This window comes from Eretmochelys imbricata, chromosome 4, assembly GCF_965152235.1.
Source record: "Eretmochelys imbricata isolate rEreImb1 chromosome 4, rEreImb1.hap1, whole genome shotgun sequence".
NCBI lineage: Eukaryota > Metazoa > Chordata > Testudines > Cheloniidae > Eretmochelys > Eretmochelys imbricata.
The window spans coordinates 114,843,985-114,863,349 of record NC_135575.1 but is presented as its reverse complement, the minus strand read 5'-3'; the positions used below and the strand labels follow the sequence as shown (position 1 = coordinate 114,863,349).

Sequence of the window (19,365 nt, the reverse complement as noted above, 5' to 3'; positions counted from 1 at the left end):
GCAGATTGGGGTTGACAGCTTTAGTCCTCAGGCCCAGCAGAACTACAGTAGGCTTGTCTGTGCAGGAGACAGAGCTTTCTCAGGGGCGGCCCAACACTGTCAATGAACTCCCACAGAACTGAGGACCAACCCCAGCAAAACCAAACCCTCCACTGCACATGCAATTCTTCCCCTGATGTGAGAACGATCAATAAGTGACATATATTAGTTACGTTGCTTAATACACTACTGGAAGGCGCTCGGATACTCTGGTGATGAGAGCAATATAAGAAATTATGTAGAATAGAATAGAATGCAGAAGACAACCAAGGATAGTAATGGCACTGCCAGCATCAATTTAAAGGATGAATGGCTATAGATATAGATATAGATAGATACAGATCTAGATACACACACACTCAAACATCCATCCTGCTATCTAAATTGTCATACCACAACAGATCAGAAATCCATCTAGCCTGGTATTCTGAGTCATCAGCACCCGATGTTTCAAAAAGGAAGCAGGGAAAATATCACAATACACCTGTTCATTTGTACAATGCTTTATAATAGAGAGAGGAAGGAATTATTTTTTAAAGCCTGCAGGCGATCACAATTCCCTGAAACATTACTGTTTATACTATTGCTGGATAAAACTCAAAAAGGTTCAGAGGTTTGGGTCGGTGTCTATGTGAATCTCTTTGGTCCAGAAATCAGGATGAAAATCTAGCAAGAATAGTCTCTCTAATGAGATTACCAGCCTCCTCTGGTTCTACTTATGTCTGTTACAGAATTCAGTGTTTCTACTTCTAAAACCAGACAGAGCACAGACAAACGAAGATGGAAAATAAAAACCAGACAAGAAGAATAAAAAATATATTTTTGAACACTAAGAAGTATACAGTTCAGTTTTGGTTGAAGAGTCAAGCTGAATCTTATGTCTTATAGGGACTGATTCATCTGTCCTTTGTCATGTGTATTAGTACAAGTGTAAGCAATTTGAGGATATGTAAGATATAGATGAAAATTATTATTAATACACAGTGAAACCTGTATTAAGTGGCCACCCCAGGGATTGACAAAAAGTAGTTTGATCTTTTGATAAAGGTAAGCGGTAGTTCTATTTTAAAGGCTGAAGGTGATTCTATAAAAGAATAGATCTTACTAATTTGAGACCAAAATTATTTAAAAATATTTAAGTACATTAATATTTATATTTTATTCAGTACTTGAATACCTAATATAAACAGATATTTAATACAGTAATGCCATTTGCAGCCAAAACATGGATCTTTCTGGCAGATACCCTAGACCTACACAAAATAAAAATGTGTGGGCCAGGTCCACTCTCAAGTGTCTGAGTGCAACTCTTATTATGTAAATAACGTGAGAATTTAGCCTGTTACATTCATTATATTTAATACCTGTTTGGTGTTTCTGTATTAAAAAAATATACTGATACATAGGTACTGCCACTATTTTCTCTTTTTGTTAATTAAAAAAAAGAAAGAAATGACTGAAAACCATCTCATTGGAGACATAAGGTCTGACCCAAATCCCAGTAAAGTCCGTGGTAGGCTTCCCACTGGGCTTTGGAGCAGGCTCATAAATAGCTTATATAACTATGTGAGCCTGTCATTGTTAAGCTTGTCTTCACTCCTGGTGTCTCTCCGATGGTGTGTTGCACTCACATGTTGTATGCGATCTTAAATTAGGCTGTAAATTCTTCTGGGTTGGGATTGTGTCTTACTCTTATGTGTGTGTATAGCATCCAACAGAATGGGTCCCGATCCTATGTGTCAACTTTCTAGGTGTCAATACAAGGCAAGTAATGAATAATAACTGTGCAATTGCTGAATCACCATTTTTGAAAGAATTGCCTAAAAGCGAAGAAGCTGTTTTCAGAAGTGCCATCTTTCAGGGATAGAATTTCTGGGACTGATGCTAGATGTGTAATATATTGGCGTGGCAAAGACATTTCTAAAATACTTTGCCTGCTGGCATTTTCCTACCCTCCCATGCGTACTAAAGTTTAAGTCAATGTCAGATTTATAAAAGATATGAAAGAGGAAAGAAGTGTGTTACATTGGTTCACCCAAAATGCTTAAAATGGTCTTTTAAAAAAATTCTCAGAAAAAACAGCTCCCTTTCATTTAAAAGTAAGTAATTATAAAAGAGTTAACAGATATGGGTTATCAGCAAAAGGAAGGGCATTCGGGGAATTGCATGCATGCCACCTATAGCACAAAGACAGCCCATCAGAAAAGCCACTGGCTGATAAATGTTACTGCAAAGGACAAGTGTAATGAAAGTAATGGAGAGATTCTCACTCTGCTTTACCGATGTGATACCACAGCCTTAAGGGATCCTAGTCAAAACACCGTATGTAAAACATATTGCAGAATATTGAAGAATTTAGTAAATATCTTAACCCACAAGCAAAGGAAGAGGGGGAAAGAAAATGTGTTAGTAAAAAGAAAATGAAAATGGACTCAAAAGGGACAAGAGAGATGTTGTATTCCAATGTACTTGAATTATCAAATCATGTTTAATGACTGGGATTTCTCAGGAAAAACTAGGAATAAGAGAGATTATACCTTGAAATATCGGCAAACTGTTTCTTTTGGTAAATATATTTTTTTTCTCTATGAATTATGTGAGAGAAGTCAGATAACAGTTTTATGAAACATGGGTATAAAGACAGAGTGCCAGCATCTGATAACAATCTTTCTGACAACAGTTGAGCACATGAGTAAAATGTGGCAGATGGTCACTGTGTATTCCTGGGGGCAGAGTCCCAAAATACACATCTTGTTTGAGGAAAACACCCAATACATCTCAACCCTCTGCTGTTAGATTGCCAGAAAGTATCCAACCAAAGTCTGAGAGATTAATAGACCATCACAGGGTGTAAACAAGGCAAATGGTAGAGGGAATGTGGCTCAGAAATATCAGCAGCATTTGTAATATGCTTGTCTCATGTATTCACAAAGAGCATAATTTGAAATATGGTCTAAAATACACAGAAACAAATGATTCTTTGTAAAGGCACGGGCAGTACCTACTTAATCACTTTAAAACCAAAACCATGTGCTATTTGGTCCATTGTTGGCTGCATAGTACTTTATTGTAAAATCACTTCTACAACATGCCAAGATAAATCCAGAATGAAGAGAAAAATACAGAACATATTTCATGCACCAAACAATAAGTACATGCATCACAGTGCATAATGTGCACAGTATATTATAGTCACATTGTACATTTCACCCACAAAATACAATAGCAGCTATAATATAAAATGTATATTCACATATCTAAAGATTTAGAACAGCAATAAAACTAATAAAACAGTATATTTTTCTACCTTTCTAAACTGTGTAAAGTTATGCAAAGGCATATACAGTACGATGATGTAAGCTCATAAAAAAGTGCCTGAAATCCACAATACTTTCTAGGTATAAGCTTTTGAATGTAAAGCTTAGATAAGGCCACGCTGAAGTGTCTTTCTTTACCCAACATAAATGTAATTTAGGTAATTTGTTACAGCTATACATGTAACAACTAATCTCTGTGTTCCTTATAGTACATATTTCTCCCATAAATACGAAGCTCTCAGCTAATTAGACAGTAACCTAGACATGTCCGATTTCCAGTACAGTGGCAGATATATCTATTATGTGTTGCCATGTCACTTTGCTCTGAAAGAGTTAACTTTCTAGCTCCTATTTTCTGCAGTGCTGCATAAACACTGCACATTATTCTTACTGAGCATGCTTCATCTTCCCTGTCTACACAGTCTTGGGCTGTCAATCAACTGTCAGTTCCTACTACATCAGCACAGTGTGCATCATCAGGCTGTCAGTGCAGCAGCTGATGAGACTCTGCTAAGGGCTGTCAATCAAACTTGTTTCTCTTATCTGTTCTGGAAATATTTTGTCTCAGAGAAACAAAGACCTGGGCAACAACGGATCAGAGTCTAGTATTTACTCTTTTACAAGGATACAGGGCTCTTAACAGGAAACGAACATGTTTTATCCACAACCAGGAAAAAAATCTGTTTTATTAGAATAAGCTGCAAATTTTCTTGTCTTGCATAAACCCTATTGTGGTCTTGACCCAGTAAAACAGGGCATAATAAATTAAACCAAATTTGATTTTGGTTACATTGTAAAATGTATTTCACAGGTTTCCTTGTTCAATTACTTTGTTCAGTGAAATTCAGCATACACTGTGCAGTGCTTTCAGTTTGAAATAAAGTAACATCTCTTTGACTGGCCTGGGGGGCTTTTCCTCTCCCTAAGCCACAGGAATGTGCGGTTTTACTCCAGCCTAAAGGCCAGTCTACAGAATACACTTAGGAGTCCTACACACCTTTATTACATAACAATATACATTTATTTTGTATAACATTTGTCCTGAAACTGAATTGCAAGATGTTACGCACAGTTCAACAACATACTGATAGAGTTCATAATAAATAATAGCAGAGGGATAGGGACGTTAAGGGGGTATATGCAAGGGAGAAAAGATATGTTTCCAAATGAGATTTGAAAGACTATGGTAATCTCCCTGGAATTCTGTACTGGAGACAAGAAGCTACAGAGGCTAAGGCTCTTGCACCTACAATTATAAGACTATGAGGCGGGACAGAAGAGACCAGGTCTGACTGAGAGGTTGTGTTACAGGTTGAGCCTGGCCTTTAAGAGTTCAACTCCCAGCTCTGAGCCAAGTCTGGTTTTCCGCACAGACCAAAGGAATTCTGGAACTTGTGGTCAAGGCCATTAGAGCTGTAGGCCTGGAGAGAGGCAGTGTTATCTTGGCAAGCAACTTTTCTCAGTGTAGAAAGGAATGTTTTCAACTATAGTGATTTAATTGTGAGTCTCACAAAATTTGGTGTTTTTCTTAAAACCTCAGTCTCCTGGAGTCATGTGATTAAATGAACATCTCAATTTCCATTTTTTTAAAAAGTGAGTTTACAACCCTCACCATTGCCAAGAAAATCTTTAAAACATGAGTGCTAAAAGTTTAAAAATCAGAAGGCAAAAAGAATCAAAAAGTTGTTTTTTTTTTTTCAAAATCATAATTTTTCAGACAGTCTCATGATTTTGGGGCCTGAGTCATGATTTTTGAACACTTGGGATTGGCAGTACTATGCTGGGGGGTCACTAGACATTTTTTATTTCATCTGCCAGCAAATTCCATACTCTTGGTCCAGCTGCTGTGATGGTTCTGTCCCCTGTGGTATGAGCCTCCTGCTATTAGTTAACAGTTAGTTGTTCCCAGGGAATAAAGCTATTGTGGTAGGTCATGGTCCCTGAGAGAAAGTGTCTCTCAGGTAGCAAGGACTGATCCTATGCATGGCTTTGACATTCAGGAAAGAGACCTTGAATGGAACTCTGTATTCTATGGGGAGTCCCTGCAAAGAGTGGTTCATTGTCCTGATGACTTGTATTGCTGACAAAGTGAACTGCTCTGTTCTAAACTAGCTGGGGCCTTTTCAGGACATGAAGCTTCATTCCTAGATATAGAGAACTGCCATAAACTATGAGCCTAGAGACCCTGTCCATCTCCTCCCATTCCTTCATATACTACACTATCTCAGGAGGTCATAACTGGGACAACTCACACTCCATCCACCCAGGAAGGTTGCTCTTGAACCCAGACAATATTGAGGGAACAGTCACCGGCCGAGCTGTTTGACAGGTTAGGAGACACTTAAAAGAGATTTTACAGCAACAATGAATATAAATAGGACTAGTGCCTGAAAACATCAATATTACTTCATGACAGAATTATGCAAATATTTGCGAATGAAAGTACAGAAATAAAAAAGTACTGAAAAAATCTCTATATGATCAACTTTAATCATAATGTTAAGGAGCATCATAACAAAAGCTACAATAACAATAGTTTGTTCAGACGTCACCATTTTTTTTTTTTTTAGATTATGCATACTGAACAGGTTTGAAGTGTACTCACAGTAATTTGATGTTTCAATCACATTTATCAACAGCACTGACTGAGCTACCCACACTTATACATAGCACAACCATTATCAAGCGTTTGTGACAACAGGAATATTTTAACCTGTGACAAATTATTTCATATTTGGCACTGTTTTCCAGAAACACAACTCCCTCTGATCTAACTGGACATTAATTGCTTTTTGGCTGATGTATCTGTGTCTTCTCAACTGATAATACAACTAGGAAATCTGATATCTGACAAGTTGACTCAACTTAATCAGGACAGATCAGCTGTTACCAATGTTGCTACAGGCTGTAATTTCAGGACCTTTACAGAGTTATCACTCGCTTTGAAAGGCAAGAAACTGTAATTCTGTCAACACTAATCCCAAAATGTGCGTTCAAAGTGACTTATATTTTTTCTTCAGAAAAAGGTAATACTTGTCAAATAAATACCTGAGATAATTGATAAAATGAATTAGAAGTATGTGAGTGATACACTGAAAATCAGTCAATCTCAAGAAAAATAAGAACCTTGAAAGATTCAGAACATTAAGCACAGAGCACAAGCTGTCACAGAGAAGCAAGGGTCACTCAGAATGGATTGAAACAATTTGCAATGCAGTTTTTCAATGTTTCTGTATCTCTGTGTTGCTCGGTGCTAGAGTAGAGTGAATAATTCACGGCAAACAATTTGTTCAATTAATTTTAGCCCTTTCTCCTCCTTGTGGAACATGGGCAAATGGATCACAGTGTTGTCAGATGTATTTGTTACTCGAATTTATTCATGGATTGACTGACCGTATTCTAAAAATTCAGCATCATTGCTTAGTTGTGATTGGTCAGATAACATCCAAGGACAGATCTTCAGCCAATATAGATCAGAAAGGCTCCGTGACGTTGATGGAGTGGTGCCAATTTACACCAGCCAAGGATCTGTTTCTTGGTATTTTTTCTGAGCTCTGAGTGAATGTGGAAGCTCTCCCATCAGGAATACTGACATTTTCCACAAAAATCCCTTTCTGTGAATATTTTTGCCAAGAAATCTGCATCATTTGAAAGTTAATGGAAAGTGAACATATAAAAAGTGCAAACACAGACAAAGCAAATTCATTTAAAAATTCCAGTGAATATTAGCAGAATGTTTTGCATTATTTGCCCAGGTCAGCTTGCAATTCACATACTTATATTCACAGTATAGAAGTACACAGAAATTTCAAAACTTAAATTCCTTTCTTTAAGAAATCCAACCAGTGCATTTTGTTAATGGAACTTGATGGTAGCTTCATGTGTTGTAGCAAGTATACCACTATCACCAGCTCTTAGGTCTGTATTGCTTTTCTAGAATAAATGCACAGAAACTAAGGCATAAAATCATAACGATAAATTTGTCTCTTACTGTATCGCTTTGGTCCATCTTCCAAACAAAATGAAAGGGTTAAGGTTGCATCATCTTCAAAAAACTCAGTTGCAAAGGCATCCCACCAGAGGTTGTCACTATCCTAGGAAGAGAAAGATCATTCATTTAACACATGGCAAAAAGAAAATAACCCCTTTTAAAAGAAGAAATTCAAAGGATCCCATTTTTGGTTTGGGTTCTGTCTGCACGGAAGGGTGGATGTCCATGCGGTCATTAATCAAATTAATCTACTCATGTAAGGGTCTGTTCTGATTTAAGGAAACAGATAATATATTATTAATAAAATATAATTTATTTTTTGTATTACGAGAGATCTTCCATTAAGCTAGGCACTGTTCAAACATATAAAATAACATAGTGTCGCCCATACAAATGAGTATTTACACACATTTTGTTAAATCTTTAAATGTTTTTACAAATCATTTGGTACTTAATATACTGTAATATTATTTTTTGCTTTTCATGTGCTACCTATATGGTATGATTGCTCTTGAGGGTGAGAAAGAACAGTACTTTATTCTGTAATCTTATGTAATGTGATCATTATTAGCATGCACGTACATGTAAGTTATTTTGAAACTAAATGTAATAGCTATTGGACTTAGATGCATTTATTATAACTATGACCATCCCATAGGTTAATTAAATATCAGCTAGTTATTTAAATGCACTTGCTAGGAGAATTCTTTACTTTTCAATAGGACACGGAAGATGAAACCAGAATTTTAAAGTCTCCCCTCCCCCTCTTTCTGAGACATTCACTGCTCTACACTAATAGAATATAATAATTATTAACACAAGGTAAAATATACAGCATATAACAAATAAAATACTAAGGCTGGGTTGATGATCTTGGAAATTGAACCAAAATTTTTCAAATGTGGGTGCTTAAATTTGGGCATCCAAATCTACAGCTAGGCACCTAAATAAGTATTCTGATTTTCAAAGGTACTCAGCACCCACAGTTCTTCATGAAGTCAATGGGAACTTGAAAATCAAGTGCCTTATTTAGGTGGCTGCTGTTCAGATTAGAAAAGAGATGATTAAGGGGGAATGTAAAAAAGACCTATAAAATCATGAAAGGTGTGGAAAAAGTGAATAGAGAAGTGTTATTTACCCTTTTCCACAACACAAAAACCAGGGGTCACCAATTAAATTAATAGGCAGCTGGTAATACTTTTTCACACAATGTACAATTATCCTAGGGAACTCACTGCTGTGGTATGGTGTGATGGCCAGAAGTATGACTGGGTTCAAAAAAGAACTAGATAACTACACAGAGAACAGTTCTACCTATGGTTATTAGCCAAGATGGTCAGGGATGCAACCCCATGCTGGGGGAGACCCTAAATCTCTGACTGCGAGAAGCTGGGAGGGGAAGACAGAGGTGGATCTTTCCAAAATTGCCTCTCTCCTTGATGTACTCTCCTTGAAGCTCTGGTACCAGTCACTGTTGGAGACAGGATACTGGGCTAGACGGACCATTGGTCTGACCCAGTATGGCCGTTCTTATGTTCAGTCTCCCTTCATCTTGGCTTCTGTGCTGAAAACATCCATCAAGGATGCCAATTAACATTTCTTTTTTACAACATAACTGTATCCTTGCCTAAACCCAGCCACACATTGACACGCACCAGCATAAATGATGCACATCCTCTTAATGTTCTGAGGACAAAAAGAGTACGGAAAGAAAACTATTTTTGGTTTAACAAACACAAACGAAAGAAAATCTAGGTAGGCAGCTTGTTCCAAAAATGTGGAGTGCATATCTGCAACATGGATGGATGTACCAAGGCACTGAGATTTAAATGACTTGCTGAAGCTCACAAAGTGACTCAATGGCAAAGTTGGGAATATAAATCAGAAATCCCATGTATTGTAACGACTCTACAACAATCACAACAGCAGTCTATCCAATGGGTGGCTAGATGCAATTTGGTGAGCATTATGCAGACCCAGGTGTGCAACTGGAATTCATTTCTTACTAGTACACTGCAGCAGCTAACGGGGGGGCAGAAAGGGGGCCATGCCCTCCCCATGTGACCCCCCCCACGTGACTCATCATATGACTCCTCCCCACCCCATCCCCAGCCTGGGTCCCCATGCTTTCCCGCACCCCTCCTCATGATCCATTCCACATTACCTGGGAGGGCTCTGTCCTCCTCCCACTGCACCAAAGACTTCTGAACCACAGGGCTCTCCGGAACCGCCGCGGAAAGAGGAGCAAAATGTGGGACCACCCAGTTCCTCTGGCGCGGCTGCACCGCCCCCATACCCACCCCCAGCTCTGTCCTCCGACAGGGCTGCTATACAGACCCCACACAGGACTCAGGAGATGCAGCTGCCTGGAAGAGCTGGGGGCAGAAAAGCCACACTGGAGGAGCTGCCGGTGTGGGTTCGCCCAGCGTTCTGCTCCTCCTGTGTCTTCCCGGTACAGTGTACCCTCTATAAATATCTCACTGGTACAGTGTACCATCCCGTACCATGCTACTTGCACCACTGGGGAGACCTCATATGGCCTCAAAACTATGTATCACAGGCAGCAAGCACTTATCACCTTGACCTAAGTAAACAAATAAAACTTGGGATAAAATGCTAATTTAAGTTCAAAAAATGGATATATCATATCAATTATATATATACAAACTGATAAATAATTACATGGTCTTTTTAGACACTCCTCCTCCTGCTTTTCTTTTCTTGAGAACCCTGTTATAGGCTTTGCTCTCCATTGTGTTTCTACAGCTCCTTTTTGTTGACATTTAATGAAGTAATCAGAGCACTTCATAACATTCTAGTTGTTGTTATGATAGTACAAGAGCTTTCTTGGCTGGCTGACAGCCTTCATTCTTCACTGTTCCTCATCAATGCTCATTCCCGCTGTCAGCAGCGTCACCAACAGGAGGCAGTGTAATCAGGAACAGAGCAGTTTGGGAGTGCCTGAGAAATAATTCAGTCCCGCTCTCAAAAAAGATGAAACAAGATTTTAAAATAAAGAAACACTGACCCCACTTTTCAGAAGTCTATTGTCAGTGACAGATCCCTGCTCTCTCCTGCATGGCTGTGTACCTTTGATGGGTGTGGGCACATGCACACACTGTTGTATTTATTAGCTGAGGCGCCACGGTGACAAGCACAGAATAGATAGATAGATAGATATTCCGTAACAGCACAGCACATGGGCTTCCAACAGCTCCCCTCTGTATTTTGAGCACTGAGGCTTCACTCATGGCAGTCTGGTGGGTTGCTATCATAAGTGCATATAATAGTTTAGTGCCCAGCCAGTAATTATGGGCTACTGCTTTCAATCGCTTGCCACCCCATTCTACTGAATTCTTTTGGACATGCTTCTTGTACCTGAAAAGGGGATGAAGGGTTAAGGAAAGTCACGTATCACATTTACAGTTCTGCAGTGGAAAAGCTCCTGTTAGTTCTGTATTTTAGTATGAACACAGCTACTAATGAAAATCCAACAATGAGAGAGGCGAAAAGGAAGCATCACACAATTCTAATGCACACATAAAACAAAGCAAAGAGCATAAGAAAAAGAGCAGAGCTTCAGCTCAAACCGCACATAGTTTCATTCCCTCTCATTTCCACTAATTCTAAAGGCTAGGAAAATGTAGCAACTACATTATCATAGATTGTCTCTAAGGATAAATAAAAACATCCAGCTTCTATTGCAGTTTGAACATTGTCCATAGTCTTTTTCTGGTGTTTTTTGCATACTTAAAATCAGGAAGAAAAAAAACCCAACCACCCAGTGGAATATATACATTTTGCATAAAAAATTAGATACACTTCCCTGATTAATCCTCTGGTCCAACCTCCTCACAAATGGGCCCAACCACACTTTTAGTCAAATGGTGAACAAAACCAAGGGAGGTATCCCCAGACAAATTGCAGAAAATGAATATAATTATTATGAAAAAAATGGATGAAAAATCCCCCTTTCCCCACAAAAAAAGAAGGATGTTGAAGTCAAGGCTTCCCCCAGGCATCTTTAACTTATGTGCTGACAGGTTACGTGGGATTTTGCCAGAGTAATTATTTTTCTATTCAACAATAATGAGAAATTACCATGGCAACCTCCCTTTCACATAGCGCACTCACACACTGGAACACTGAAGTAATGGACCAAATGTAACAAAAAAATTAATACTTGGAAAACTATTTTCATTAAAATAAACTTAAAGAATAGGTCAAAGGGGATGAAAGGACAAACGGAAACCAATATTTAGGTCAGTGGAAGAGACAACTTCTCTAGAAGCAAAATCTTACCTAGAAGCAAAATGTCCCTCAGTCATGACTGTCACTGTTCCTTCTTATCACCTCCACCCCTATTGTTAATTGCATTTTGAAGTGTGGTTCAATTCTGAATAGTGTTCATAAATTGTGGGGCTCCACATTTATTTTCTCTCACCGATTTCCATGTCAAATGGGCTCAGTTTTAAAGATATTTTTTTTCCTTGACAGTCCCACAAATTCACTCTGAGATCTGGAAATCAAGCTGGATTCTTTTCTCCTTACACACCTGCATCTGTAATAGTCTGCAGACCAAACAATGCCTTCCCTCTTGCCTGCAATGGGGACTGCTCGACAGGGGAGCTGACTCTGCAACTGGAACTTAAGGCCAAATTGCCCCTCTCCAGCGAGGTAAAATATCTACAAAGTTATCCTGTGGTTTTCTCCTAGTTATTCTATTGGATGGAAATGGGGTTTGCTCCCTACTCCCTCTCTGAAACAGGGAATCTGAACCCCAAATGTCACAGGAGGCACATGGTCCTTTGCTTCTGCAGAGCTCCCCACCAACCTGTTGCTCTTCCCTTCCTCCCATAAGTGTGGCCCCAGTAGAGCTGTGCTGACAAGTTTCTACTGTGGAGATCATTGGGATTCCCTCAAACCAGGCCTGCAGGGATCAGTGCCTGCAATTCCCTGACTTACATAAGAGAGTTCGACAGCACAGAGGACAGGTCTGTGACAGTCATTACAACCTCAGGCTATATCACCTTCACTTTTTATTCCTCACTCCAAGTGAGAGTTTCAGGGGAAGGAATGACATGCCCCCCCAGTCCTCCTTCCTACTCTCAGATTACCAGTCTGGCAGAGAATCTTCTGCAGGTCCAGGACATGGGTGTGGGGAAATAGTGGCCTAAAGATGGCTACTTCCATTTGACCAAAAAGAGGGGAGACATGTATAGAGGATCCACACTGCCTAAGGATCTCTGGGGCACAAGATGGCCCTTAGTTAACAAAATTCTGTTGATGACGCAGCTGAATCCTGTTCACTCTCTCTCTTCTCAGTTGTCTGTGCATGTGTCAGGGGTGTACAAGGTATTGTAAAACAGCAGTCACTAGAGCTAGTAAATGTGACTCTGAATGCTCACAGGAAGCATGTCTCTTGTGAAAAGGGACCATTTTTACATAGTCATTTTCAGAGAAGAACTGCGTTGTAAATACCAACCGATGTACTTTGTAAATACCAACCTATGTATGAGCCCTGGGGAGCTTACATTTTAGTTCTGGCCCTGCAATAATTCTTTAGTGACCCTTACTATTTTCAATACCATGTACGTCCTCATTTCTTTTGGCAACATGTAGCCTTCTCACTTCCTTTCAAGTTAACTCTGCACAAGGAAACTATTGTCTCTGAAGGGAAAGAATCCCCCCACCCCCAAACACGCACACAAAAGCTATAGCTGAAGTTTCTAAGTGCAATACAAGAAAAGATTTGCCTTTAAATACATCTGTAAAAATTGACAAACATTAAAAATTATGGAAGTTAGAAGATAAGATTTGGAAAAAAACTCTGACACCAATTTTATACCCAATTTACACATGCAGACCATGAAACATAAAAACTCTCATTGATGAATAACCCAACTCTGCCCTTGGATTTGCCCCAACTTTAACTCTGCCTACTATATTTAAGGCCCTGGCTACAACTTCTACCAAAGTCAGTAGCAGTCTCTCTTTTTACTTAATTGGAAATTAGATCAGACCCTTATATGCTATTTAATTTGATATCAATTTAATGTTGATAATTGATATATTTATCTACATCTACCTATATCTATCTATATTCTGTAATGGACAATATTTTTACAATGTGGTATAAATTGTGTTGTTGTCTGTCTCTGTTACTATTGGGAAATCTGAGACAGAATATTGATATTTGAATGATTTGATTTTGTTTGTGTACAGTTGTAAGAAAAGCCAAACTTGTATGAATAAGAGTAAGAACATAAGAACTGTGAAACTGGGTCACACCAATGATCCCTCTAACCTAACATCCTGTCTCCAACAGTGGTAAGTACCAGATCTTCAGGGGGGTTTATACAGAACAAGGTGATTTTAGAGATAGCCACCCCTGTCTCTCCTCCTGGCTTCTGCCAGTCAGAGATTTAGGATCTTCCCAAGCATGAAGTGACATCCCTGACCATCTTGGCTAATAACAATCGATGGACCTATCCTCCATGAACTTATCTAGCTCTTTTTTGAGCCCAGTTTATACTTTTGGCCATCACAACATCCTATGGCAATGAGTTCCACAGGTTAATTGTACACAGTGTGAAAAAGTACTTCTTCTTGTTTGTATTAAACCTGCTGCCTATTAATTTAATTGGGTGACCCCTGATTTTTGTATTGTGGAAAAAAGGTAAATAACACTTCTCTATTCACTTTTTCCTTACCATTCATGATTTTATAGACTTCTTTAATAACCCTTCTTAACCATCTCTTTTCTAAATTGAACAGCCCTAATGTTTTTAGTCTTTCTGTGTACAGAAACTGTTCTATGCTCTTGATCATCTTTGTTGCCCTTCTCTGAACCTTTTCCTGTTCTACTATATCCTTTCTGAGATGGGGCAACCAGAGCTAGACACAGTATTAAAGGTGTGGGTACAACATGGATTTACATCTTGACATTATGATATTTTCTATCCCTCTCCTAATAGTTCCTCACATTTTGTTAGACTTTTTGACCACTGCTGCCCACTGACCTGAAGTTTTCAGACAACTATCCACAATGACTCCAAGATCTTTCTTGAGTGGTAACAGCTAATTTAGAGCCCACTCATTATAGATGTATAGTTGTGATTATTTTTTTCAATGTCCATTATTTTGTACTTATCAGTGTTGAATTTCATCTACCATTTTGTCACCCAGTCAACCAGTTTTATGAGATCCTCCTTTAACTCCTCAGCTTTTGGATTTAAATATCATGATTAATTTTTTATGATCTGCAAACTTTGTCACTTCACTGTTCATCTCCTTTTTCAGATAATTAATGAACATGTTAACAGCACAAGTCCTAGTACAGATCCAAGGGTGACACCAATGTTTATCACTCTCCATTGTGAAAACTGCCCATTTATTCCTACCCTATCTTTTTTACCAGCTATTGATTCATGAAGACCTTCCCTGTTATCCCATAACTACTTAGTTTCCTTAGGAGCCTTAGATATTAGAATGTTTATGTAATGATCTGAGAGAAACCTAAATGATTAATGCATACAGTTCAGTTAAACTTTGTATTTACATTTTGACACAGGGCAGAGTTAAGGTCATTTGGCTGTTGTACATTGTGAATTTTTCTGTTTAAATGAAATCTCTGTGTGAATTGGTAGTTGGCAAAGATCCAACCTACTATGACAAAGACTGTTAGTAACCTTTTTATGCCCAAACCAAAATAATAATAAGCTATATTATGCAAAAGAGTTTATACATATATACCTATATTTGAACTTTGGAGTTTATGGAGTATTCCATTTTAAAGTTTTAAGTGGTTAAAGAATCCTGAGAACATTCTGTTTTACATTGTACTCATCTTTGCACATTGGAAAAGTTTTTATCCTACACTTTTAAAAATATTTCAAAAGTCTCCTTTATCACAATTATTTTCATAGCAATAGCACCTTTCTATGAAAAGTCAGGGTGGAGTTTGTCAAAATATGGCTTACAGTCTACATCTATGGAACAGGTTTCAGAGTAACAGCCGTGTTAGTCTGTATTCGCAAAAAGAAAAGGAGTACTTGTGGCACCTTAGAGACTAACCAATTTATTTGAGCGTGAGCTACAGTGTAGAGACTAACCAATTTATTTGAGCATGAGCTTTCGTGAGCTACAGCTCACTGTAGCTCACGAAAGCTCATGCTCAAATAAATTGGTTAGTCTCTAAGGTGCCACAAGTACTCCTTTTCTATCTATGGAACAGTCACCAGTGCCTCTATAAATACTGTATTATTTGTTTGGTGCCAACAATTTGGTTGATATTTCACAGCATGCAAAATACGAGTCAGTCTGTGCCCAGAAGAGCTTCCAATAAATGATTCTTTCTTTTGCCCTGAGCCAAGATGTGTGTGAGAGCAGGAATCCATGATAACATTCCCTGCCTACCCTCCATTCCCTTCTTTCCCCATAATCCCCTTCTCTGCCATTCTCAGAGATGGGCACATAAGGCAAAAGTCACTTTAAAAAGAAAATCTCGTATGCTTCTCTTTGCTTCTGTGAGGCAAGAGTTCACATGTATGATGATTTGGGATCTTTTCTTCCTCTTAGGGCCCTTTTAGGTAAAGCACACGCAAATTTAATCCTACCACCATTTCTCCAAGGTTTCTGCACCTCTTAAATGACCTTCTTTATCTGAAATAATGCAGCAATCAAAGGTATAACTGACAGTGAGTTACAGCCCCTTCTTCTATTCAGAACAATGGTCCTAACAATACCTGGTAACTTTGCCAGACTAATACTTGGGCCTTCACGTCTTACACCTTTCTCAGATTCAGCCAAAGGGAAAAATATAAAACATGGTCTGCTACAAGATGATTCTGCATCAACGGTTGACATTGATGCATGATGAGACTTGGCAGGGAGAAGAAAATTTGATCATTCCTGCATTCTCTCTTCTTCCCTGGATATGATTTGTTAGGTGTTTTACACCAGCCTTCATTTTTTAAACTGACCCTTACCACTCCTTTTGCTACTTTTGCTTTTCAGCCTCTTTTTTTTTTTTTTTTTTTTTTGACTTATAGACAGGATCTCTTTCAGGGAGAATTAAAAACTCCTGCAATCGTATCCAGACATTATATTTTATCAAAGCCCTACAACAGCCAGTGCTCAACAATAAGAATACAAAGCTTTATGACTGCCATTTGTTATTTCACACATATTGGTAGTTTTACTTTCATGGCATTGCTTACTTTAGTTCCCTTACTAGCATGGCTGGATGCCGACTCTGGAACAAAGTGATGTAAAACTGGCACAAAGATTTGAAGACTTGGCATTTGTCATAAGTAGTTTTCTATTCAATTATATTCTCCAGTTTCTTGCCAACAACCTATCTGGTAGCCAAAGCATATCAGTTTCTTCAGCTGAGTTAATAATTAATTAAATCACTGTTTACAGTCCAATTTGGAACTCATCTTAGTTTTTCTAGTAAAGACTGTCCCAGGTTTTATCTGTATTGTAACTACAGTATATAATTGCATCACCAATGAACATGGAGATATAATTTCAAAGAGAAAATGCCCTCTAACTCACATGTAAAGAAAAAAAGGGCCTGATTCTCTATACTCATGATTTGAATCAGAACTCCACTGAAATATATGGAATTACACAAGTGAGTGAGAACCCACTCTCACAAATAATTCCTTCATGGGATATGAAGCACCAAGAATAAAAGATTTATTGCTCTTATAACATCTTGCCACATTGACATGCAATAAGGGACACCATAATATAATACAATGCAATAGTGGCTCATTTCTAAAATGGGCACTCTGTGAAATCAGATATTTATTCTTTGGTCCAAGAAAAATCTGTTAGACTGAAAAATAATACATTAGGGAGGATCTGTAAGAGGCCCAGATTGATTAATGTCAATTTCATGGTGTGCCCCACTTATGTTTAAGCAGTTAAAGGCTTGTATAGTTAAAGGGGAAATTGATCAGCATAATTATAGAGATACCAACATTGCTATTCTTTATTCCAGAATAGAGTATCTACATGGGGAAGCAATACCAGCATAGCAATAACAGTATAATTACTCCGCTACCTGCTACAGCTACACTGGTCAATTTCTCCCATGTATACAAGCCTCTAACTACTTAAACGTAAGTGGGGCACAACATGACAAACTCTAAATATATTTCAAGTAGAACACCTCGTTAGAATGAAGGAGGAAAAACCCATGTACCTGTTAGGATATAGATATTCAGGCCTGTCTGTAAAGGCCTATACTCTAAGAATTTAGGTGTATTCTTATCACTTGGCTAGTGATAGAGGTACAAAAGAAAGAATCAAAATCACTCTCTGCCGGTGTAAGGGCCTTCTCTTACTGTGACAGTTTGTGGCCCTGTGCTTAGGCTAAGGCCTTTGGCTAAGCAGCAGAGGCAGCCATAAGCTAGGAAGCGACCGGTCACATCCTCACATTCCAAACTAGTCACATTGAAAGAAGGTGCTATTGGGCTGTTAGGAATACAATCCTGTCCTGATAATGCCTATGGCCTCCAGAGAAAGGGAAGTGCCTAGAAAATGTAAAAGGAAACAGCATCCTGTCTGGCAAGAACTCATTTATCAATACTGGGATGTGAAATCCTCACTTCTGTATTGTTTTGTCATTATAGTTCCCACCGTGCTATTGTTTGTCTGTATAATCTCTCTGGTTCTGTGATTGTTCCTGTCTGCTGTACATTAATTTTGCTGGGTGTAAACTAATTAAGATGGTGGGATATAATTGGTTACATAATCATGCTACAATATGTTAGGATTGGTTAGTTAAATTTCAGGAAAATGATTGGTTAAGGTATAGCTAAGCAGAACTCAAGTTTTACTATATAATCTGTAGTCAGTGAGGAAGTAAGAGGGTGTGGGTGGAAGGGTGGGTGGGTGTGGGAGATGGGAACAGGGAATGGGGGTAAGGAAATTGGAATAATGTTTTGCTAAGGGCAGGAATGGGAACAGGGACACAGGTGTAAGGCTCTGTGGTGTCAGAGCTGGGAAGAAGGACACTAAGGAAGGAAACTGGAATCATGCTTGCTGGAAGTTCACCCCAATAAACATCGAATTGTTTGCACCTTTGGACTTCGGGTATTGTTGCTCTCTGTTCATGCGAGAAGGACCAGGGAAGTAAGTGGGTGAAGGAATAAGCCCCCTAACAGTACCCTGTAAGTTTGCTAACTTTAGTAGTCAGGAAAAGCAGAGAGAGACAAAGTACCTGATTTAGTATAATAGCAGAACTGAAAGAAAAAAAATTATCTCTTGTCCAAAACCTATTATTTGCCATTGTTTACATTTCAGTGCAGCTTGTGGACAAAAGAGAAATGAATCCTTAAGTATCCACTCTCTGGGTGACCCATTAGCTACCTATGGTAATTATACCTAGATTGCAATGTTTAATGCCATGCAATAGCTCTTGCAAAAAAACAAAAAAACACCACAACCCTGACAATTTATGAGGTATGTCACTTCACCCGTGGATTTAATCCAAACCCACCATTTATATTCCTCTGTGCAATTTTGTAAGTATGAAGAAGGGTCATGGAGAGGGAAGGAAGGAAAATGGCAGAGGAAGCTGGGGTCAAAAAGGAATCTCCCATTGGCACATGGTATTCTATAGCAAAATTATCCAGAATTATTATGGGACGTTTTTTGTCCTTCTTTTGAAGTATCTGGTATAGGTCACCTTCAGGGATAGCTCAACCATTCGACTCCATGGTAATTTCTGGATTCCTGGGGAGTGGACGGACAGACAGGTCAGTAAGGAGCTAAAATTATTACCATTTTGCAGCTGTTAATAGAGATGAACTCTTCCACCTTTCATATAGCATTCATTTGGCCTGGCCACACTCTATTTGGTATATATGGTATTTGATAAATCTATATTCTTCAAAGTTGTTTGAAACTTTAAAGATATTGGCACTCTTTATAACAGACTTAAGGAGGCCTCTGCCTGCCTGACAGCAGTATAGAATTTCTTTAATAGCACTCTTTACCCAT

The 19,365-nt window shown here is 38.6% G+C and overlaps 1 protein-coding gene across 2 annotated transcripts in view; it reads right to left on the bottom strand.

Annotated features, from left to right (window-relative positions):
* LDB2 (LIM domain binding 2) overlaps positions 1 to 19,365 on the bottom strand; it is a 294,341-nt gene that overhangs the window by 162,192 nt on the left and 112,784 nt on the right. For both annotated transcript variants that reach the window (XM_077814623.1, XM_077814624.1), the window contains exon 2: positions 7,348 to 7,450. In XM_077814623.1, coding sequence (XP_077670749.1) covers positions 7,348 to 7,450 — 103 coding nt within the window. The remainder of the gene's footprint in view (positions 1 to 7,347; positions 7,451 to 19,365) is intronic.